Source organism: Lingula anatina, unplaced genomic scaffold (assembly GCF_051362555.1).
Source record: "Lingula anatina isolate TDL-2025a unplaced genomic scaffold, LinAna3.0 unanchor82, whole genome shotgun sequence".
NCBI lineage: Eukaryota > Metazoa > Brachiopoda > Lingulata > Lingulida > Lingulidae > Lingula > Lingula anatina.
The window spans coordinates 5,824,940-5,849,723 of record NW_028257603.1 but is presented as its reverse complement, the minus strand read 5'-3'; the positions used below and the strand labels follow the sequence as shown (position 1 = coordinate 5,849,723).

Genomic DNA, 24,784 nt, shown 5'->3' with positions numbered 1-24,784 from the left:
GAACTATTAATTTAATTTAATTTTGGACAAACTTCGGGAATAAAAACATGTTATTAGTATTCTGTAAGTTCAAGAAAAGTGTACATTTACTACATTTCTATAAATCAATTTTTGCTATTGGCCAGTTCAAACACAGTCTTCTTCATGTACACATGCCCAGAAGGAGCAATTTTTACCACTACCCCCCCCCTCCCTCCCCCCCAGTCTCGCTTCAGAAACCCCCTGGATCTTCCACAGCTTCATGTGAAAGAAAGCAATGCCTTGCATTGAAAGATCTCCTTTCTTGTATATTTTTTCTACCGTACTGAACAACGTATCTGCCCACAAAAGAAGCAATTGAATTGTACATGACAATGAGCCATGGGAATCTATTGACTGGGTTTAAAACAGGGAGGTTGTTGTGTGGAGTTAATGGACTTTTGATGTTAATGGTATAAGTGTTACCTATTGTGTAACTTCATTCCAGTCATACTTATAGAACATCAGGGAGTAGAGTGACAGAGGACGATTATTCTTTTTCATGTCTACAAACTCCATTATATCCCTGTAAGAAGACATCATACATGCGCAGCAAGAACATAATGGTTCAATATAATATATCACTTTAAAAAAAACAAAAGGTTTAATTACCTTCTCTCTAGACAGCAGCTGTAAAACACTTGGTAATCCTAATCTCATTTGACAAAAAAGTGTGTTTCCTGCTTGATAAAAAAACTTCCCACCTTTAGTTTCTATGGTAAATTGAACTTTAATTCAACAATGCTGAGGTTATTTAAAAAAACAAAGCTCTCGGGGTCTCTGCCTGATCTGTCATTTTTATCACCGTCAACTGATGCTGCAGAGGTGAGCACCGAAATCAAAGACCATATAATTAATGGATTCCACTTTTCTTCGAGACATTAACTTTTGTGCCGGCACAGAATTGATGTTTATTGATTTCAGTGTATCACATCGTCAATAAATATTGGGGAAACAATCAGGATTGTTATTTGATTGTTATTTGCTCAAAAGGTTGACGGGAAGGCTTTTAATAAAATGGCAATGATATTGAAACCTGGGATTTTCTTTCTGTTTGTTTGCTCAGTTTATCCACAGAATCCAATAACTGCCGCTCAGGGACAAAAAAATGAGCTAGATAAATGGGGATAATAATTTAGTGGCGCAGTCAACTGGTGAAAACTACCTGGGCCTGCACAGTCAGAAGAGATGTAATTACCCATGTAATGCCATTAAAGTCGGAGGATCGTTGGTTATCAAGCCCAAAGTGTGGTAAATGGGTGATATCCAACTGGCTTAGAGAGCCCTTCATGAAATAAACTTTGATTAAATTTTACCATAGCTCACTACTTGCGTGTCCCAATACAGTCATTAGTCTTTCTTATCTGCCTTGCGGTCCTCAGACGATACTGACATTTAAGATGATAGGGCCTTAACTACTTCTTTTTTCTCTCCTGACACTCTACCATTTATCCTGAAGCAAGCAGAGTGTTAAATTAAACCGCCTTTTTCATTTCCCACATGTAAAGCTGCCATATTTTCCGAGAAAGAATTAAGGAAATGTGGAGCATTGGTATGCCTGCAGTTGTACAAACTAGCATTAGTAGCACTATTGAGGACCGTGAAGGCAATAGTGATGAACTACATAAGGCAAATGCTGTATGGGTATAGTCTGCTGGTACAGTTAACAGTTCTTACTAATCCATCCCTTGTTTAATGTCCGTGGTTTACTATAGCTGCATATTTATGATGAATTAGTCACTGTCCTATGTATGGGCCATGAACACAGTGAGGAAATCACTTCATGTACTATAAGAGTATGCCAGAGAAAGCACTGACCATAGCAGTGTCTGAACTGTTAATTCATTGTGTCTAATTTGATTTCTATATTCATATTAGAGGGGTCTGGTGCTTGTTTTAAGTGCTCACACGGGCGGTGACTGTTTAATATGTTCTTCTATTTGATTATTTTCTCAGGAAAGTTTGGATATTATCAAATAATCAATTTTAATATAAATACCATAACATCAAAACTGCTCAGTTGGAATATTAGTTACCTAAAGCTTGGGGCTGATCATAGGGCCAAACTGGGCTGGACCAATGAGCTCAGAATGTAACAAGTTTAATTTTATAGTTTCATTTCACTCTGTGTAAAAAGGACATAATGGCTCAATTGATAAAAAAAAATGTTTTCTTAAAAAAAAAAACTAATTAAAGGTTAACTTTAAAACATTGCATTTTCATTTACTATTTCTTATTTATTTATTTTTTGTAAAATATTTAACAGAAGTACAGTCTGAAAGTGAAGTTAATGTCACCTTAATCACTGTACTTGTTTTAAATAACATTCGTGAGCATTCAGTGATTTCTGAAAAATAAAATGTAAAAAGCCGAGGTATATAAGTAACATAAAACAATATTGAAAATTGGAAATACAACTATAAATTGTTTTCCAGTAATTGTGCATTAAAGATTACAAATGTCACTGTCCATTGCACAGACACAATCACAGAATAATTTCATGGAAGAAACACAATCAAGTTGTGCTCATTGCTTAATAGCACCTCAAACACAATCATGTTCAAATTGTGCTCATTGCTTAATATCTCCTCAAACACATTTTCTTTAAAAACTTTCAACCACAGGAATAAGTTTGATTCTGTCTAGATATTTCAGTAATACTGGAGTCAAATGAATACAATTCAAAGAGAACAAAGCTTGGTATTTATTACATAAAGCAGCAATCCCCAGCTTTTTTTCTTCACTTTTTGATTGCTTTGATTGAAATTGTGTATCAACTGTTCACGTTCTAGCGTTATCTGAAATGTAAAGGGGCCCTTCTGCAGCATCTTTCTCCTCTATATGTTAAAGCTTTTCTCCTTTTTGGCACCATTTTCTTCATGTGGGCACATAATTATAATGTTACCAGGCATAAGTCATGCAAATGTGTGTAAACCTTGATGATCTATGAATCAACTTATCATCTATTTCTGTTCCCACTTATGATAAGCTTTCGTTTTGCCTTTTTCCAAATGTTACAAACTGTGACACATGTCGCTCTTCCAAGGTCAAATTTTTATCACATGTTGCAGACTCCGTTTCATGACTGTTTCTGCCATACACCGGGTTTATAAAAGCAGTTGTCTTGCTGGTGGAATTCTCGGGTGACAGGACCAAATATGGCTCCTGTCCATCTCCTACCTTCACGGAGGAATGCAACTTTTTTGCGTTACATTTTCTCCTACAATACACTATTATCACAGTGAGTAATCCAAACGCAGCAACACTGGATGCAATGATGAATGTCAATAACAAACTGTCTCCTTCTGAAATAAAAAAAATTTAAAAAAATTAAATTCCTCCACTGAATTCAACAACTGAGAAATAATGAAGGTTCTGTGTATTTCAAAGTAATGTATTATTTCATGTCTTCATAACAGATAAATGGAGATCATATCAGTATTCAAGTCATTTGTTTTTGCCTTAAGAAATTTTGCCTTTATTTACTGATTCACGTCATGATTTCTGATATAGATTTTCACATGTGCCTTTGAGATATGCAATGCATAATTAACTTAGCAAGCAGTTTTCATCTACATCATAACATTAGTACATCAAGGAAAAAATATACTCAAAGACAAAACATTAAGGAGTTTTGCAATGAAGTCTCTTATTTAATATAAAAAATTAAACAAATGATTCGTTAGCATTATATAAACTCCTACTCCGAATATTTCCAAAATGGAATCTTCAATTAACATATATAAAAATAAACTCACTACTGCTCCGTTTCTGTTCCTTGGCCACTATGTCTCCAAATGTCACATCTACCACAGCGGTGAAGTCACTGTCCTCTCTCCCTGCCTCAGCTTTCATGTTGTCCCTCAGCTCTGCTGCAGCAATCAAGCCAAGACCAGTCCCGTTCTCACTCTCCTGATGTGGTATCAATTTATTTACAATTAAACATTGAAAAAATTACCTTGATTTCCAAAATGCACCACTACATTACTATATGTGTATAGTTGCTACATGTATATAATAATTAATATATCCAGACACTATGTTTCTTCTCAAACCAAAGTTTAAAAAAAAATGTTCTATATGTTTGAGCAATTTCTTGGTTCTCCTATCACAATTCCTGACTTTTCTTATTATAATAGTTATAACAACCCATGCAGAAAGCTTATTGTTCAACAAATGACATCAACTAAATGTAACGGTATCACTCCTCACCACTGATATTCCTAACTGTATTTTCTTCTCAGTCTGCACTTGTTGACACTGGATTATCAAAGGTGACGTCTGGTAAAACTTCCTTATTGCTGGAATCTTCCGTACAGCATGGCAGAATTCTTCAACTGTGAATCCCTGAAATTTTGCAACAAAGTACTGGGGTACTGCTAAGTTAACAAACAGAAGTTGTATATCTACAATTAAGTTAATAAAAACATCACAAAAAGCAGAAGTTGTATATCTTTTGTCCGATTCTATATGGGTAAAGACTGGTGAAAATAAATAAATGGTAAAAAGTACTTTTTGTTAAAAATGGTCCCTGGTCTCGAAAATAATAAAATTGTTATCTTGCCAAAAATTAGAAAATATCATGCCAACAAATTTATTTTTAAAATCCTTTTCCACAGAACTTTGTTTACATAAGCGTGAATTTCATTACATGCACAAGAGTACAGCAGGCTTTTTAAGTAGCAAAGTCTCACCTTTGGTATATTTTTTTGGTCCAGTATAACTTTCAACTTGGTACATTCTGGTCCAGCAGAGCCCAATAGAGGGCTACACCAAGAGGAGCCCTGGTAGCTACAGAGCCCATACTGAGTACTGCAGGGGGGACTGAGACATTCAAGATCTAAAATTTTATTACAAGTTTGTCCTGGGGGGCAAGTTAGCCTGACATCTGGTGGCAATGTATTCTGTTGAGTATCGTCTGCTAAAGCACACTTTTCTCGTCCACACCACAACTAGAAATAGCAAGAATAAACATAAAAGAAATTATTCCATTAACTGAATTATCCTTTGCAATTTGCTTTTTCCTTTTCTACTTTGTTTGTACTGTTTTAAAAACCAAATAAAACTCAAATAAAAAAAGTTCATCAGAAGCATGCCTGATGTCATAATTTCCTTCTGAATCTTAGAACCTCACAAGCTAATACATCTCACTAGAAATGGTATAAAGCATCGATTCCAATGGCAGCGCAGGTTGAGCAATGATTACTGAGTAGGACAAAATTGCCTTTTTCTTGAGAAAAATCTCATTTGGTGCAAAAATTCCCAGTTCTCCTTAAAGATGTCACATTTAGGCATTTTTGTATTTATATACCAGTATCTTTTCAGCAATGATTTAATTTGCTTTACACATAAAAGTGAATATGAAATTAAGAGAAAACTGCAGAAAATCATCACCATTGTACACTCTATCTCCCCCTGGTGACAAGAACAATTGTTACATTGCTGTGGCCATACTGTTCCATCTTCATGAAGGGTCGTATTCTCATAGCAAGGTGTATCAATTATTTCTGAAAGACCAGGTAAATTTCTAACAAAACTGCAAACAATTTATATATTTCAAAGAAAAACAATCTATACAATGACATAAAATACTTTTTTATAATAAGAACTGGACAATACATTTATCCACACATTTCTAATATTAATTGTACCTTGACTACAAACACATGCAGACACACTTGCACACATAAACACACATAAACACACATGAACACACATAAACACACATGAACACACATGAACACACATAAACACACATGAACACACATAAACACACATAAACACACATGAACACACATAAACACACATAAACACACATACAAACAATACATTATTGCTAATACACACTAAAAGATAAATGACATTATATAAAAGAAATAAGTTGTCCACAACATACCTATATCACAGAAGGCTCCTGTAAATGAAGGATGGCATTCACACTTGGCAACTTGCCCATCTGGAGAGATACAGTTGCCATGGAGACCACATATTGAACTGGAAACTAACCTTGGATTACCATCTTCATCGTATGTCACATTCAAACAAGGGTCCACAGCTGATAACATAGCATTCAAGATATCAACATTAAGTATCAGATGACAGATTAATTGCTAGGTTGCTACCTAATTTAATAAAAATCTGAAAGTTTGCATACTGCTTTAAAGAACAGGAAAACATGTAGTTTTCTAAAAAGATATTTTTCACCTAAAAGTAAAAGACCTTTTAGATGATTTAATTTATGCTCCCAAAAGGAATTCAAATTGCACCTTAAATTGAGTCTGTACTAGAGTCATGGCAGATAAATACAAGAAAACTGTTGAAGACTCCTATGAAATTTTAAATTACATTTTTTTTTCAAAGACCAATACTAAGTCTTTTAATTCATTACTATAACAATCATACCTACCTGACCTACAGGTGTCCCCAGTAAAGTTGTCAGCACACCTGCACCAGAAGCTGTTCACCTGGTCCACACATGTACCTCCATGATAACAGGGGTTTGACTGACACTCATCTACATCTACCTCACATCTGCTGCCTGTGTAACCTTTAAAATCAAGTATTTTTATCTTCAGATCAAATATGCAGAAGCAACTATGAGATCTTTCATATTAACTTTTTTATTAACTTAAAAAGATAGTGTGGACATATAGGACATATATGGTCATCAGATTTTTACAAAATTGATAGTAAGTGTTGTAAAACATTGTATACAATATGTTTATCTATTTATCACATTTTGATTTATCAATATCAAGGAAAACATTTACGCTTAAAACATTAAAAATACATTTAAATTAAAAATTAATAGGTCACAATAAAATAATATTTCTGGTCCAAATAACTTCAATCAATACAGTATTACCTGGCAGACATCCACACCTATACTCCAGTCCTGCTGGAACACAGTGAGCCCCGCTATGACACGGAGAACTAGAACACGGGTCTATTACATGTAAACATGTCCACCCTGTATAGTTAACTGGGCAGTGACAGGTGAAACCATTCAAACCATCTTCACAAGAACCATTGTGGTGACAAGGATGTGACTGACACTCATCCAGGTCTTCTTCACAATGGATGCCCAGGAAGCCCTGTAAAAAATTTAAAAATAATAACAGTAGCTTTAGATCCCTAAATATAAAACGCACAAATTGAAAAAACAGATATGTGATATGTGGACTTAAACATAGATTTAAGATATATATAAACCAAGATATACCAAGTTTAAACCAGGTTAAAACCAGTTTTAAGGTATGTGAATATGGATTTAAACCAGATTTAAACCTGGTAATTGAACCCAGATTTAAGAAAGCCAGAATTAAAACCTTGACATGATATACCCAGTAGACTGGCTGTTTCTTTTACCTGAGGACAGACACAGGAGTAACTATGGAGGCCATCCACACAGGTAGCATTGTTCACACAGGGAGAACTGAGGCAATCGTCTATGTCCACCTCACACTGGCCTCCTGTATAGCCTGGCCTGAATATACAGAATTGCATGATAAAATTACATAAACTTGAAAAAAATGTTTCACAAAACAAAGTTGTATTACCTGAAAAGGGAAGTTTCTTGTGCAAGTTGGTTTGTGTATGTGTGCGTGTGTGTGCATGTATGTGTGCCTGCTGAAACAAATTGCAAATATATTACTTTTCAGTTGCTGCATTTCTTTTGTATATGAAATGCATAAAAATACAAGCTATTTTAAAAACCTTTCTTTTACCAGACAATTAATTGCTTACACCTGTTTTCATGATCATTTGTCTAAAGAGACTAAAATCAAAGTAAGGAAGTCATTGATGTTCAAACTTTGGCTCAAGAAAACAGTGAGATCGGACCAGAACAAAAGAGTTTGATTTGAAAAGTGACTGATCTTGTATAATTCAATTTCTTTTAATCTTCCTCATTTGCATTCCACCAATTGTCATTACCCGTTTTGTTGTTTTAATATTTCAGTCAGCTACTTTCATCAATTATCTTTTTAAAAACATGAGCACCATTCTTAAATAACACACTAATCAACCCCTACATGTATATTACCTGCACATACACCTGAAGTCATCCTCCTCTTCCACACACTGAGCCTCATTCAGACAGGGACTACTGGTGCACTGGTTGACCCTTTCCTGGCAGTGACGCCCTGTCCTTCCTTCAACACAAATACACTGATAACCACCAGCGCCATCTATGCAGGTGTTGTTGATGCCACATTCATTCTGTGCACAGAAGTTGATATTTTCCTCACAGTAGTCCCCCGTGTAGCCTGTGATATAAAAAGACCAGAAATAACTCCTCATTATACAATTTCATACTGAATTATGCATGAGAAACATAATTTTGAAGCCATGCAAGTATTTGAAAAACTCTTATAGATTATCTCCCATTTTCACACGCATAAATTATTGAAAGTTTTGCTAAAAAACTTTAAAAAGAAAATAAAAATCTGGAACCTAGATGTAACCATAAAAGGAAGTTATAAGAGAACTTACATATCTAATATTAATTTCGATAAAAATTTTCTGTAAAAAGTGTGATTTAAAAAAAATCACCTAAAAAAAGAAAAACTTATTGGAAGTTTAGCCCCAAAATAGTAAGAGGTAGAAAATACCATTAATTCCCTTTTCTATTAAGTATTAGTACCCTTCTAATAATATAAAATTTTCAAAAAAAATCACTAAATGACCCCCCCAGTCTAGGATTGCATGAAACCATAACTGTTGTTTGATGAGTTCAACGTCCCAGTTCACCCACTCCTATCAGGAAGGGATCCAGAGATATTTTCTGACAGAAATAATCTTTGTTGATCCATCTTCCAATTTTGATTGTCTTCCAACAGAAAAAATTAGATACTCGTCAATGTAAACTTGAAAATCTGACCGTCTCCCAGAAGACCAAGAAGTTGGCCACAATCTGCCCCTGCCCATCTCCACTGCCAGAGAGAGGGGTAAAAAGACAGCTGACATAAATACCTGATAGACACTGACACCTGAATGCAGATATCAAAGGAATACAACTAGCATTGTTCCGACATGGCTGGGAAATACAGTAGTCTATCATCTCTTCACATACAACACCTGAAATGAAGACCACAGATACAAAAGCCTCAGATGAAAAAGAAAAAACAATTTCAAAATGTCAGGGTTGTCAAACCATCAACTTACAAAACTCAATTAATTCTTGTACATGGTTTCCTTTGTAAAGCTTCAAAAGATTGTCTCATACCATACAAGTATTTGATCTTGAAAAACAGCTTAAATAAAGAAAAGGGCCTACAATTAACAATCTCAAGAAAAAAAGATAAAAAAAGGTTTTCTTACCAGTGTATCCAGTACTGCAGAGACACATATATCCATTGACGCCATCCACACAATGCCCGCCATACATACAAGGATCAGACGCACACTCATCAATGTTGACTTGACAGTTCTTCCCTGTGAACCCTGGTGCACACATGCACATGTAGTCGTTGATTCTGTCCAGACATGTGCTGTTCTCAGCACAAGGATTCTCTCCACAGTCATCTAGATTTGTCTGACAATCGTCTCCGCCATACCCTGCTGTACATTCACATCTGGAGATCATAATAGAAGATAAACTTGATGTTTTTGCAAATTCATGAAATTATTAAACTATTTATGACCATATGTAGCTGAGCAATATTTTTCAAATCACTCAGAGTAAACACTTATAATTTTGAATTGATTTAAATATTTTTTAAAAGCCATTTTCATATTATTCATACTGCTATGTGCCCTAGCTAAAACACCTTTCAAATTATTACATGTATATGTAGCAGTAAGAGATTAAAATTCAATTAATGATGGCATTTTATTTAATAAATTTAGGTTGGGAAACCAGAATGATGTGAAAAATACATTAAAATTTTTCCTTTTGACTTAACGAAGATAGGGCATTATTGCCTAAAAATATATATCACACCCACTACATAGACCTTCATACTGCAAAAAACACTTCTTCAACTCTCTTCTTTGACATAAAAAAATCTGCAGTTTTCTAAGATTTATCACCAATGTATACTTTATCCATTATCATTTAGAAATGTGCAATCTAGGACTTTTCATAGTCACAAATGATATTTGCCAGTCTTCTTGTACATTATGAGAGTGACTAAAAGTAACACTTATCATGTGACTTTAACAAAATTAAAACAAAAATGACCATGCAAACATTTTTACCTGAACCCATTCAACATGTCCACACAGGTACCCTGATTACCACACGGTTCTCCCTGACAGTCATCAATATCCACCTCACAGAGTGGCCCAGTCATCCCCAGGGTACAATGACAGGTGTACCCATTCACTGCGTCCTCACAGGTGGAGTTGCCGTGACATGGGGCACTCTGGCACTCGTCTATGTTCAGACTGCAGTTTTGGCCAATGTAACCTAAAATATGAATACAATGGGCTGTCTGGTGCTCATTATCACCAATAATGAGATCTATGGTAATTGTAAAATATCTGTTTAAAAGATCAGTATAAGTGTGGCTGAAGGCAGACTTATATGTATTGTGACATTTTTATTTCATATGTATGCACTGTGAACTGATACATGCATATGAGACTTAAACAATGTCATATATTTCTGATATTTTTTTATCTTTTATTATTTGCTTTTTAAAATTATTCACTATTCTTCTATTGGTTCAGCTGTTGATAATAAGGAATTAATCATAATAAGTGGCATCCTTAGCATTACAGTAACTACTAACACTAATAAGCAATCATCACTATTCATCATATGGTGTTTTCAACATTAAAATGTCATTGTCAATGTGATATCAACATGACAAAAAGTGTGCCTATTTGGCAAGCACCCAAATAATATTGCATTCAGCTTTCTATACCTGGCAGACAGACACAAGAGTAACCAACCACAGCATCCCTACAGGTGCTGCCATCTACATACCTGGCAGGCAGACACAAGAGTAACCAGCCACAGCGTCCATGCAAGTGCTGCCCTCTACACATGGATTCTCCTCACACTCATCGATGTCTACTTCACACGTGTCCCCAGTGTAGCCAGCAGCACATGAACAGTTGAAATCATCGACCAGGTCTATACATGTGCCATTATTATGGCATGGCAGGTTTTCACAATCATCAATGTTTTGTTCACAGTTTGTTCCTGTGAACCCAGCAGAACACAGGCATCTAGAGTATTGTAGAAAATATAATAAAAGATATAATTCATATAAACTATAAATCCAGCTCTCGGCTGCCAGGGAAAAAAAATAAAATTCATTCTACAGAAATAGAAGTACCTGAGATTTAGTGAAATTCCTTAAAATCAGCCTGTCCTTCAAATTTAATTTTTATATTAGTAATAAAAATATCCAGTTGTATTTCTGACAATTCAAAATCATTCTGTTTGCATGCCATAAACTTTTGCATGATTAAGATAACTTATAGGACATAAAAATTCTAAAAAACAGACATTAAAATTGTCATATCATATCATCTTACCTGTATCCATCCACAATATCCACACAACTGCTGTCATGTTGACAGGGAGAAGAAACGCACTCGTCTATATCAACACTACAGGTCTTCCCAGCATACCCTGGGGCACAGGTGCAGTGGAAGCCGTTCACCAGGTCATGACAAGTTCCATTGTGGTAGCAGGGACTGGAGGAACATTCATTGATGTTAACTTCACAGTGTGGTCCAGTGTAGCCTGAAACCATGAAATGTATACCATGACATGTGATGAGATGCCCCATTGTAGCAATTACCCCCTTATAGCTTCTTGTGGAGGGGTGTCAATCAGTTAAGCCAATTACACACCTAGTCAGATGTGTCTTTGGGAATGGTCCCTTATATACACTGTATCATTCCTGGTGCCTATAGCTCCTGGCTGTTGAAACCTGTTAAAAGTTCAACTGTAATCTTAAAGTATATCATAGCCCTCTACTATAAAAGATTACTCCAATCACATTGTAATATTATACCTACCATCAACACAAACACAGCGGTACCTTGCCACGCCATCAAGACAAGTCCCTTCAGACTGACAAGGATTGCTTTCACACTCATTGATATTCTCTTCACAGTCTTTACCAGCGAAACCTTCCACACACACACACTGGTAATCCTGGACCAGGTCGTAGCAGGTAGCACTGTTCATGCATGGCCAAGGCACGCAGTCGTTGGTGTTGTTTGCACATGTCTTGCCATGGTATCCAGGTGGGCAGATACACAGGAAGTCTGCTACGCTGTCTTGACATGTCCCATTATTCTGACATTGAGATGGACTGCAGTCATCAATATTGATCTCACAGCGGACACCTGCCAATTAATGTATTCTTTGAGATTGTGAAGAACTTTTGAGACAGACTTGGATCCATAATATGTCAGGTGTACTTTGTAATCCTACAGGTGTAGACTATAACACAAATAATGTACACATAGTTCTACCAGTACCAACACCTACATGTATAGCTGCCCATTCTTGTCTGTATTCAACCACGAAGAAATATTTACTATTTTTTAAATATACTAGTACATTTGATATTTTAAGTTGTATTCATATTATTGAAAACACCCTTTAAGACTATATATAATTATATACCTGTAAACCCCTCCCTGCAGCTGCAGTTGTACCTGTTCACCAAGTCCACACATGTAGCTCTGTTATCACACGGAGAGCTGGCACACTCATTCACATTCTGCTCACAATATCTTCCAGAAAATCCTGAAATTATTTCATTTAAGATAATGAGTTCATTTAAGTTCTCCATGTACAGTGCTGGAGTGCGTGCACATGGCAATTAACTTTTTGTGGCCATATTTCCCAACAGGGAAGGTAGGGATAAGTAAGTAAGTAATTAACTTTTCAGAATGCAAAGATAGATATGATGGTTTTGACAAATGAGTAGAAAATATTGACTTTGCTGTTTTTCAAACTTCACTAGAATAATTATATCTTATGGAACTTTTGCATCCAGTCTGTTCAATTTTCTGAAACATGAACTGGATCTGCACTTGCCAGACAATTACTAGACATGCAAGCATGTTTAGTTAAAAGGTAGTTACAAATGATTGTTACTTACTGACCCCTACTCTCCTAACTTAATATTCAATATCATATACCTGCAGTACAGTTACACCAGAACTCCCCAATTCCATCAACACAGCTTCCGCCATTTTCACACGGCGCAGACACACATTCGTCAACATCAACTCTGCATGTTGGTCCTGTGTAGCCGTGTGTGCATGTGCAGTGGTACCCCGCAATATCATCTGCACATGTGCCTCCGTGTTCACAAGGACTTGATGCACACTCATCTATATTGACTGCACAGTTGTCTCCTGTGAAACCGTCTACGCAGAGACAACAGAAGCCATTGACCTGGTCTATACAGCTGCCGTTGTTAGTGCATGGGTGACTGTCACACTCGTTGATGTTGGTCTGGATTAAATGTGAGAACAAATTAGCAAGACAATGGGCTACGGTATGCTAAAAGTAAGATCAAACCTATTGGAATTATCACAACTTAAACCCATTTAAAAGTGAAGCAGTTTTTAAAACAAACATCAAACACTGCATCATTCTCTCTGAATCATTAAGCACTCTAAAATGGAACAACTGATCCATTTCCACATAAAATTGAGACTAACAGATCTTGTCTTCCCAGGAGACCTGTGACATTCTCAAGGTGAATAACTTTTTTTCTCATTTCCTTGAAATCTTGAAATATAAACCTGCTTTTGCTTAAAATCATGATTTATAAAGTACAAAGTTATCTTTAAGTACAGGAAACCAACCTGACACATCTCTCCAGTATATCCCTGCAGACACAGACACTGATGACCATTTACCAGGTCATGACAGGTGCCACCATGAAGACAGGGTTGACTGAGACATTCATTAATATCTACACTACATACTCTGCCAGTGTAGCCTGGATAACAACTGAAATAGAGACATTCATTAATATCTACACTACATACTCTGCCAGTGTAGCCTGGATAACAACTGAAATAGAGACATTCATTAATATCTACACTACATACTCTGCCAGTGTAGCCTGGATAACAACTGAAATAGAGAAATTCATTAATATCTACACTACATACTCTGCCAGTGTAGCCTGGATAACAACTGAAATAGAGACATTCATTAATATCTACACTACATACTCTGCCAGTGAAGCCTGGATAACAACTGAAATTGAGACATTCATTAATATCTACACTACATACTCTGCCAGTGTAGCCTGGATAACAACTGAAATAGAGACATTCATTAATATCTACACTACATACTCTGCCAGTGAAGCCTGGATAACAACTAAAATAGAGACATTCATTAATATCTACACTACATACTCTGCCAGTGTAGCCTGGATAACAACTGAAATAGAGACATTCATTAATATCTACACTACATACTCTGCCAGTGTAGCCTGGATAACAACTGAAATAGAGACATTCATTAATATCTACACTACATACTCTGCCAGTGAAGCCTGGATAACAACTGAAATAGAGACATTCATTAATATCTACACTACATACTCTGCCAGTGTAGCCTGGATAACAACTGAAATAGAGACATTCATTAATATCTACACTACATACTCTGCCAGTGAAGCCTGGATAACAACTGAAATAGAGACATTCATTAATATCTACACTACATACTCTGCCAGTGTAGCCTGGATAACAACTGAAATAGAGACAGGGTTGACTGAGACATTCATCAATATCTACACTACGTACTCTGCCAGTGTAGCCTGGATAACAACTGAAATAGAGACATTCATTAATATCTACACTACATACTCTGCCAGTGTAGCCTGGATAACAACTGAAATAGTGACAGGGTTGACTGAGACATTCATTAATATCTACACTACATACTCTGTCAGTGTAGCCTGGATAACAGCTGAAATAGAGACAGGGTTGACTGAGACATTCATTTATATCTACACTACATACACTGCCAGTGAAGCCTGGATAACAACTGAAATAGAGACATTCATTAATATCTACACTACATACTCTGCCAGTGTAGCCTGGATAACAACTGAAATAGAGACATTCATTAATATCTACACTACATACACTGCCAGTGTAGCCTGGATAACAACTGAAATAGAGACATTCATTAATATCTACACTACATACACTGCCAGTGTAGCCTGGATAACAACTGAAACAGCAGAACTCTCAGGTCTCAAACTTTACATTTTTCATATCCGTCATTGATCATTTTTCTCAATATATTTTTGTATTGGTAGGTGGAATATTAAAGTGAAAGAGGAAATTTAACTTTCAGTTGTTCAAAATTTGACAGTAGGAAAGCATTGCCTGTGCAATTATCAATTCAATAATTCATGTATCTACCAGACTAATGAACCTTTTTAAGAAATTAAAGTTGTTATTTTGCACCTGCCTATTTTACTTTACCTGCAGTTGAAGCCATTGGTCAGATCTGAGCAGTTGCCATGGATACAGGGAGATGATTGACATTCGTCTATATTTTGTTCACAAAGGATTCCTGAGAATCCAGGTCTGCACAGGCAACTGTAACCAGCCACACCATCAACGCAGGAAGCTTTTTGTTTAAGACAGATTTTGTAATATTAAGTAATCACAAGTTAAACTGAACTGATCATAAAAGAGAATGATCAAAGTATACTGAGTATTAATTAAGATACATGCACTAGTATCCAAAGGTTAAAACACAAATAACCTTCTTTCCAGTTTTTCAATTGTTGTTATAAAATAAAATTAAAATTCAGAAAAGAAAATCTTTAGAGAGTACACAAAAATATACACATAATGCAAGGAGAATACTTATAATAGCTAGCTAGGTCTTTGCAGAAGAAATTAAATTACTTTAACTGTAAAGTAGAAACATGCAGCTACATATAATTACTTATTGGCAGTTTATTAAAAGTTACATATTTTTCTTCACCTACCATCATTTAGACAAGGGTTACTGTGACACTCATCAATATTAGTAGTGCAGTGGATATCAGTATACCCTGACTGACAGACACAGGAGTAGCCATCCACCAAGTCAACACAGCTGCCATTGTTATGACACGGCCCACTCAGGCATTCATTGATATCATGTTCGCAATTTCTGCCCATGTAGCCTGGTGTGCACATGCACATGTAGTTGTCTGTCAGATCTGTGCATGCTCCATTGTACATGCATGGCTGGGATGCACACTCATCTATGTTGTGTCCACACAGAGAACCATTGAATCCTGCAACCAGATCAATGGCAAGATGATTGTGTTGAGCCTCCAGGGGGTACCCAGAGCAGACCCATAGCACTGATTAGAAGTTTATCATTTAATTTTTTTAAACTAAAGATTAAGTTTAGCTTTGAGGTAAATAAATGAAAAATGTAATGGCAATTGTTACATATCATGCTAATCAAGCCCAACAAGTGGGAGTGTGTCTGAGTAAGTTTATACCTGGAGGGCAGATACAGGTGTAGCTGTTCACTCTATCCAGACAGGTGCCATTGTTCAGACAAGGACTGCTGGAACACTCATTAATATTCTCTTCACACTCAGAGCCAGAGTAGCCAGCAAGACAGGAACATCTGTCCTCAAATACATTAGAAGAACATTATTATGAATTAAGAATTATAATGTGGCTGTAAATATCCACCCTGAACAGCTGGAGCAGTTAATGTTCATTATTGTTTACAGCTAATTTCATCAATGAATATTAATATGAATTACCAGATATAATAGGAAACAACACTGAATTGATATTGAGATATTAATCGTTGAAAATAATCATGCATTTCGCAAGAGCAACATACATTCTGTTTTGAGTTTTGTATTATCCACAACATTAAGCAGAAGATATTTATCTTCATATTTCTTATATTCAAAAACTGTATATATAAACTGTAACTTAATCATTTAAAAAGGGTTTTCTTTCCTACATTATCTTCTTCAGAATATCATTTTAGTATTTAATGACTGCATACATATAAGATGTCCTTAGAATGATGATGGTAACACCTTACCTGTATTCACTGACCAGATCATGACATGTTCCACCGTTAAGACAGGGGAGGCTGACACATTCATCAACATTAATGTGACATGTCTTTCCGGCCCATCCTGGTGAGCAGATGCACAGGAAGTCATTAGTGCCATCTATACACTGTACAGCATTGGCGCAGGGGTTCACAGCACAGTCATCTATATTATGGTCACAGAGGGTCCCGTTAAAGCCTTTATGTAAAATAAGCATATCTCATTTTCATTCTTTTAAAGTAAATAACGTGTGATACTATACTTCAAAATAAATTTGCCTAAAAAGCCAGAATACAAAGTAATACTTAATAGTACCCTTATATACTACTAGTACAGCAAAATTCCAAACATAAAAACATCATGCAATCTTAAGAAATGTAATCTACTGTATATAAAAAAAAACAAACAAAAAAAAAAAAATGATTAGATATAAAATTTTATAATGATAAAAAATTCATCAAACATGTAATCTATACTAATTTTGTTGGTGAAGCACTGAAGCTAGTGTCTAATGTACAGTTTCCAGTTTTTTTTTTTCAAAAACAAACCTGGCAACCAGAAACTAGTGACATTTTTAAAAACGAACCTGGTAACATGAAATGATCATCATTTTTCAAAAATGATTCTGAGAAACCAGAATCGTTTTTGTGAAAGAAACAGCTAGGAGTGGACCGAGGAAGGGGTGTTGGAGATTGACATTTACTGCGACCAGGTATTATCTTCTGTGGAAGCCGGGCAAAGTGTTGTGGTCTCTCCTTGCCGTGTGGAGATCGAGGCTGAGTTGACTGTTGATTGGCAGTGTGTTTAGGATGTTACAGTCTCTCCTTGTTGTTCGTTCTCTACGGGGTACAGGAAGCCTTCACTGCAAAAGCCGGGAAGGGTGTTACAGCCTTTCCTCGTCATGCAGGGAGGTCTAGATGACCATTGATTGGTCACCACAGTACACAGGTTGGTCCCTGGGTGTTTCTTGGTTGTTGTGATGTTGCGTAAGTTTGATTTAATTTAATAATAATAATAATAATAACAATAAAACAATTCTGGCAACTAAAGACTAGTGTTGCTTTTTGAAAAAGATTATGATGATGTAACATACCAGCAGAAAAATGATAGCAGTATAACATTCTTTTCTTGGCAGTCCATATGAAGATGTAGTTTGGCACTTACATTTTCTTAGATAAAGGTGGGCTTTTAAACCTGCAGGTAAAATAGGATTGATAACATGAGGAATAGGGGACAACAGTGCATGACAAAGAAACTTTATCTGGAATACATTTTAATGTGATTGTATTTAAATACACCACCCTCCGAGAAATGCCACACATCAGTCAAGGCACAAATCTCCTAAGAACTGTAGGACAGAAAACTGGTAAGGCATGGACTGTTCAATAACATTTGGGGGATGATATTTTATCATTATATCTATTATGAAAATGGCTTTGTCTCCTTGCAATTGCTACATGTAGTAGTGCTATTTATTGTAATTGATATTAGTCCAAGAGCTACATGTGTAACAGCTTTGTAGCACCACATTGCTTTGTATTTTCCCTACTGAGATAAGGACTATTCATGACTGTAGAGATCCATAAAGACCAGGCATAAATATTTAATATCAGCTAGGTATTCTCTGCTTTTAAATGTACAACTCAATTGACTTGAGTTATAATAAATGTATTCTACTTCTTATCATTATTATTATTACTTATAAACGTGTTAAAGCTGTGGTAGATGTAATTAGCTGTAAAAGAGAACCCTGATTATTTCTTTTAAAATGGACTTAATTAGTTTATATCTCATACTAGTTGTTAATTTTTTAGTTTTGTTAATTCACTTGTTTTAGAAATCTTGGCAAGTCAGACTTTGAAACAATGGCATCCATTAAGCTGATAAGTCTGCTCCTACTGGTTGCTGTTCTTGCTGTTGATTCCTCAAGTATTTTGAAGGTAGGTCCAGAAAAGCATCCATTGGTTTAGTGAAACAAGCTAAGACAGATATTGTCAGGCAGGCAGTATGGTTCTTAAAGGATATGTGTCATGCCGTCGGAATGGCCTGAACGGAGCATATTCTTCAGAAAACATGCCCAACTAACGATATCTTTATCCAAAGACACAAAGTTAAAGCTCATTTGGTAAATTTTGGACTCTAAAAAACGTCCTTTTTGCTTAGCCTGCGAGTTAATGAGCTATGTGGTCACGTGGTCCTATGACGACAATCGTGCCACCGGCAGAGCTGTCAAACTCAGCTGCATTAATTGTCTACCTGTAAGATGACTTTTCTGGCTTCTGAGAAAAGTTTATACTCATTCAAATCTCTTACCTGAGGGGTCTAAATCCTAGTGAAGCTATGTAAAACCATTTCCTGTCTACTCAATTCTTTAACAAGCATTTAATTATGGTTATCCCAAGTTGTATAAAACACTGCATTTGAATGTTAAGGGTACTGTTGATTATTCCATATGAGGTCCATGTTATTTGTGAAATTCAATTTATTTTATTAAACCGCTGACACCTCGTCTTGCATAATTTTATTAAACTGAGGTAAACAATGCCTGATACCTTTACAAGTCCTGTCTTAATCATCCATCTAACTGGAACTTCCTTTACCTCTTAATTAGAGGGTTAAACTGCATTCAATTCTCCTGTAGCCTTTGTCTTGCGATTATCAAATGCACTCTCGCTGGCGATATTAATCTCAGGTAAAAATCTACCTGTGCATTTGTTTCAAAGAGCAGCTCCCGCAGACCTGGGGGTACTAGATAAAATCTGAACACCAGGTTTATTCATGGGCGTAACTAGGCATATGCACGGATGCACTGTGCGTACAATTTTTTTGGCCAACCATGATATTATTAGCATATAATGCTTCCAGCGCCTTGCCTCCACTTCATTCTTTTGAATAAACGTTGTATAAAAAAATGTTATTATTTTATATAAATTTAGTGTATTTTTCACGGAATACAAAAGAAAATCCTCTGCTTATTAAAGTCACCTGTATGTACAAACCCTCTGTATCAATTGTATAGGCACTATTGTTCTGACCCCCCCTCCTCCCCCGTCTTGGAAACTGAGGTAAACAATGCCCGTAACCTTAACAAGTCCTATCTTAATCGTCCATCTAACTGGAACTTCCTTTACCTGTTAATTGAAAGGTTCAGTGGCCCTCAACTCTTCTGTACCCTCTTTCTTGAACGCATTCTCGCTGGCGATATTTATCTCAGGTAAAAATCTGCCTGAGTGTTATTTTCGAAGAGCAGCTCCCGCAACCCTGGGGGCACTAGATAAAATCTGGACACCAGGTTAAAGAAGGAGCTAGAGAAACAAAGGAAGAATTTTTCCTGCAAAGCTTCAAAGAATTTTGACATGGACTTGACCCAGCTTACCCCTCCAAACTAACAGGGTGACATGGGCAATTTTTACAAACAAATAATTAAACTTAGATGTATCAGAGCTCTGTCGTTGGTTGTTTTTGGGAGCCATGCATCCACATGTAAGGTGAATGAAACCGTATGTTAGTTCAACTCAGAGGTGGATCCAGGATTATTCGAAGGGGTTCCACATATGCGAAGCTAGCCTCCTTTTAAATAAATATACCGTTCTGGGTAATAAGAATATTGAAACTTTTTTAATTGCGAGAATATTTCTGACTAAATGATGATTTTATTATTTTTATATTCCATTAAAATGGAAATTAAGCTGCGATGTGTGGTAGGCCCTACATATGCTGTAATTACGCTGTCCTTCGATCATCATCTCTTGCATTAGTCTACATTTTGCTGGGAATTTTAAAAATCTGTGCGTACAATTTTTAAAGGTCTGGTTACGCCCCTGTTATTGAGGAGCTAGAGAAACAGAGGAAGAATTTTTCTTGCACAGCTTCATAGGAATTTTAACACAGACTTGATCAAGCTTAGACCTCCAAACTAACAGGGTGACATGAGCAATTTTCACAAACAAATAATAAAACTATAATTCAGTTAGCCTCCTTTTAAATAAATATACCATTCTGGGTAAATTAGAATATTTATTAAATCGCGAGAATATTTTTGACTTAAATGATGATTTTATTATTAATGGAAATTAAGCTATTATATACCACATATATATGTGGTACATTTGCTGTGATTACGCTGTCCTTCATGTTTTGGGTTAGTCTACATTTTGCTGTACGTGCTCGGAATTTTTTAAAATCTGTGCGTACAATTTTTGCAGGTCTGGTTACGCCCCTGTTATGTGATGAAAGTCTAAATTTGGCAATTAGTTCCTAAGCATATTTAAATAGAATTGCAGTGTAAAATTTTCAACAAGATTTTGGTGCAATAGCCTTTTAATAAATCTTTGTCTAAAATTATTTTTCAATCTTTACTCTTTCAAGGACAGTATAAAGTTATCTGACATATTTTCGTGAAATCTAATCTTAATGACAAGCCAAGTGTCTCCAGTTCATTCCGTACTCAATTTTACCCAAGCAAATTTTTTTCTTGAGTAGATCTTTATAGCAGACTGTTATAATACAATTTTTCGAAGAGGGGATTTAAATCAATATTAAAAAAATTGTAGCTTCATACTTAAAAGAACTGGGTATCTCCCGCTTTTCATAATATACTAAGTTATGTACAATGAACTAAGTTATCAGAAGTGCTCTTTTTTACACCCAACATTCTTTTAAAAAATCCATATGTGCCTTTCTTATATCCCTTACCAGGTTAAATCTCCATGCATAATTTAAAAAATAGTAACGTACGTAAAACTGCACATTTAGAAAACACATTAAAGTAATGATTTTTTCCAAGCTACTAGTAGCAAACAATGCTCTTTTACCTTGATCTGCTACATGTTTTGGGGTTTGACAAAGCTTACAAATTTGCAAAAAAATTTTGAGTACAGACGCAGAACTTCTGTTTCAAGTTATAAAATGATAAATCTTTTAAATTATTTAATATTTCAGATGAAGTAACCTTCAGAAACAAATCCTCAAAGCATAAACGAATTATGATTACGAACCATTTTATTACAGCAGTTCCCATTTTTCTTTAACATACCGCTCTTTTTCCTGTTTTTCCTCAACACATTTTCTTCCACGGAAGTAATGCCTGGGCACACGCATGCTTCAAGATACCCTGAGAGCAATTACTTTTATTAATGTTCGCGACTGTGTTTGAACTCAATTGTTTAAATATTGATATTTAACGTCATTTACAAATACCAATAAAATAACCCCATGAAATAAATGAGATATATTGAAAAATATGAAAGCCCACCAAGACGAGTTTGATACCTGTTATTACCTGGCTTGGGAAGTGCAGCAGTGCATAATTAACAGGTTTTATTGTTAACGAGCTCTTGGTCAACTACAATGCATTTAAAATGCATCAACAATTAGCAAGCTTGCCAACTGATGACAGTTAATGTGAAAGACTATCAGCTTTTGATATGATCTAAACCACCTGAGGTGACCATGATCTCGAGCATCGCAACTATTGTCACCAAAGTTAGTAAGTCATAGAAGACCATCACAGACAAAGAAAAGATTGTCAACGAGTGCTGCAATTTTGGAGATCCCATGGCAACACACTGAGAGATAACGAAAATTGCTCAACCCCGTTCAACACAACTTTACTAAGCTTCTCTGTCTGTATGCACCATGCAGCTCAGTTGAGTCTCATAGACCTTTATCCTCATTGTAGTCGAGTAGCCAGAACGCTAACCCTGCAATGTTTTTTCCTGTAAACTTTTTTAGCTGAAATGCATTCTTTAGGTTGAGAGAAGCAAAATTAGCTTGGTTGCTATTTCCGAGACACTGAGCATTTTTCAATATGGCCGTCAATTTATGACAAAAAATAGAAAAACGAGCAGAAGTCACCGGGTAAACTTCATTGACAGCTTTTTTAAACGTGTATCCGATCAGGAGAGCACAACAGTACTAGTGAATACAGTTAAGCCAGTTACATATAGCAAAAAAACCAAAATGGCCGTCAAAACATACGGCAGAATGTGAAAAAAGCTGCAAAATAAGTTCGTTTTTTGGAAATTTAGTCTTATTAAAAACATATCTGCCTTTTCTATTTACATCCATGATGATAATTTGTTAGTCATGACCCTAAGAAACTGCTTATTTGACATCAATCAGATGGTGGCAGACGGTGCCATCTCCTGAGAGTCCATTTGCCACTCCGACGAGCCCCATAGTCAAAGCTTGCTTTGTTATATGTTACAAGCTTTTTAAAAAGAAATCATTTCATCTGGGTTACAAAACTTACAGAAGCTTATAAACTTGACTTTATTTGCCAGATGATACATACAAGATATTGATATTTTTTCAAAATTCAAGATGGCCGTCAATTTGTTATATGAAGAGCCATACATTCAAATAAAAAAATTGATGCTTCACTTCATTGTTCATCAATGCATATTTATGTTTATATACATGCAAAGTGCGATCATTTATTTCATTTTTGCAAGTTATTTTAATAAAAATGGCCTCCAAAACATATTGGAAGGGCAAAGAAACAACTGTAAAACTACAAGGCTTTTAACTGAAATAGACTTTAACTGGAACAAATATAAATACATATATAAAGAAAAAACCGATATACCTGCGTTCAAAACATAGCACACAATAAAAGGTTAAATGATACGAAAAACGAAAACCAATATGTCCGTCAATGCTACTCTATGATCAAACCAAACACTGATTGCGGATATCTCAGTCCTGACAACTAGTTTTTCATTCTAAATCAAAAATTACATCGTGGATGATTTAATGAAAGGCATTATCATTCTAGTATGTGTAAACTAAATGATTTTGAAATAAAAAAATGCGTCAAATAGTTTTTCTTCAGGTTTGATTATTCTAATCCTTTTTTTTTCTTTTTGTAAACTTTTTTAATATTTTAACACCTAAGGCATTTTTGTTGTTTAATAATGAATTTTATTATAAATAATCAAGATCCAAGCAGGGGTATACAAATCCAGCGGTAAGGGCCCATGAGGTCAGCTATTCTTGACAACGTGACATGGTTCGGGGGTATGCGAGGGCTACCCATCGACATCATGTATTTGAAATGTTGTTTTTGCCAATTTATACTTACAGATAATGGAAGCTTTGAGACAGGAATGTATGCATTTTTATACTTGTAGGGTAGATGTAATTATTCATTGTGGATTTATTGATGACTTAGTGCTCGGGTAGTTAAAATAATGATGAGTTGTAATGTTGACATGGTTCATTGCACATGGGTAAGCCTTTTTTTTTTTTGCAAAAATGGACCAAATACACATTGAGCAATACTCAGTGGGCACCTGCACATTTTGAGGATTGGTTTTGGAGGCCTATAAAGGCCCAAAAAAGGCCACCAATGTTGTTAGTCCAGTGAACGGAATCATGCCATGTCTATCATGTGAACAACGTACATCTCTGGGCACTGGGTGTGAGGGGAGTCTGATTTGAGCTACAATGTAGGGGCTGTTCCCACCCCACAATCAGGAACCTGGTTGAATGCCACAACATGCCAGGCTCTGTTAGCTATATACCGCAGCCTGGGCGAGAGAGTCTCAACTCCAGACCAGGATCGCTACATCAAGTTGCATCAGCTGCGGGACCAATTTCGCCAACCGGAGCAGCAGTCCCTCTGTGCGTCGACACTTGCTGGGGGTCAACCGATGGTGATCGTTGATGGCAACATACCAGTAAGTGCTTGTCACTACATAGATCAGATTCTGCAAAGCCACATG

The 24,784-nt window shown here is 35.9% G+C and overlaps 1 protein-coding gene across 2 annotated transcripts in view; it reads right to left on the bottom strand.

Annotated features, from left to right (window-relative positions):
• Nucleotides 1-2,234: 2,234 nt before the first annotated feature.
• Nucleotides 2,235-24,784, bottom strand: part of LOC106152815 (uncharacterized) — a 55,479-nt gene continuing 32,929 nt past the window's right edge. For both annotated transcript variants that reach the window (XM_086998454.1, XM_086998452.1), the window contains exons 11-33: nucleotides 17,045-17,255; nucleotides 16,479-16,609; nucleotides 15,972-16,265; nucleotides 15,457-15,604; nucleotides 13,810-13,957; nucleotides 13,135-13,453; nucleotides 12,614-12,736; nucleotides 11,998-12,330; nucleotides 11,509-11,719; nucleotides 10,952-11,196; nucleotides 10,219-10,429; nucleotides 9,340-9,593; nucleotides 8,992-9,096; nucleotides 8,063-8,285; nucleotides 7,387-7,504; nucleotides 6,884-7,112; nucleotides 6,425-6,565; nucleotides 5,915-6,073; nucleotides 5,413-5,525; nucleotides 4,713-4,970; nucleotides 4,231-4,365; nucleotides 3,777-3,930; nucleotides 2,235-3,323 (exon numbers count right to left, since the gene is read on the bottom strand). In XM_086998454.1, coding sequence (XP_086854580.1) covers nucleotides 2,998-3,323; nucleotides 3,777-3,930; nucleotides 4,231-4,365; nucleotides 4,713-4,970; nucleotides 5,413-5,525; nucleotides 5,915-6,073; nucleotides 6,425-6,565; nucleotides 6,884-7,112; nucleotides 7,387-7,504; nucleotides 8,063-8,285; nucleotides 8,992-9,096; nucleotides 9,340-9,593; nucleotides 10,219-10,429; nucleotides 10,952-11,196; nucleotides 11,509-11,719; nucleotides 11,998-12,330; nucleotides 12,614-12,736; nucleotides 13,135-13,453; nucleotides 13,810-13,957; nucleotides 15,457-15,604; nucleotides 15,972-16,265; nucleotides 16,479-16,609; nucleotides 17,045-17,255 — 4,589 coding nt within the window. In that variant the 3' untranslated portion in view covers nucleotides 2,235-2,997. The remainder of the gene's footprint in view (nucleotides 3,324-3,776; nucleotides 3,931-4,230; nucleotides 4,366-4,712; nucleotides 4,971-5,412; nucleotides 5,526-5,914; nucleotides 6,074-6,424; nucleotides 6,566-6,883; nucleotides 7,113-7,386; nucleotides 7,505-8,062; nucleotides 8,286-8,991; nucleotides 9,097-9,339; nucleotides 9,594-10,218; nucleotides 10,430-10,951; nucleotides 11,197-11,508; nucleotides 11,720-11,997; nucleotides 12,331-12,613; nucleotides 12,737-13,134; nucleotides 13,454-13,809; nucleotides 13,958-15,456; nucleotides 15,605-15,971; nucleotides 16,266-16,478; nucleotides 16,610-17,044; nucleotides 17,256-24,784) is intronic.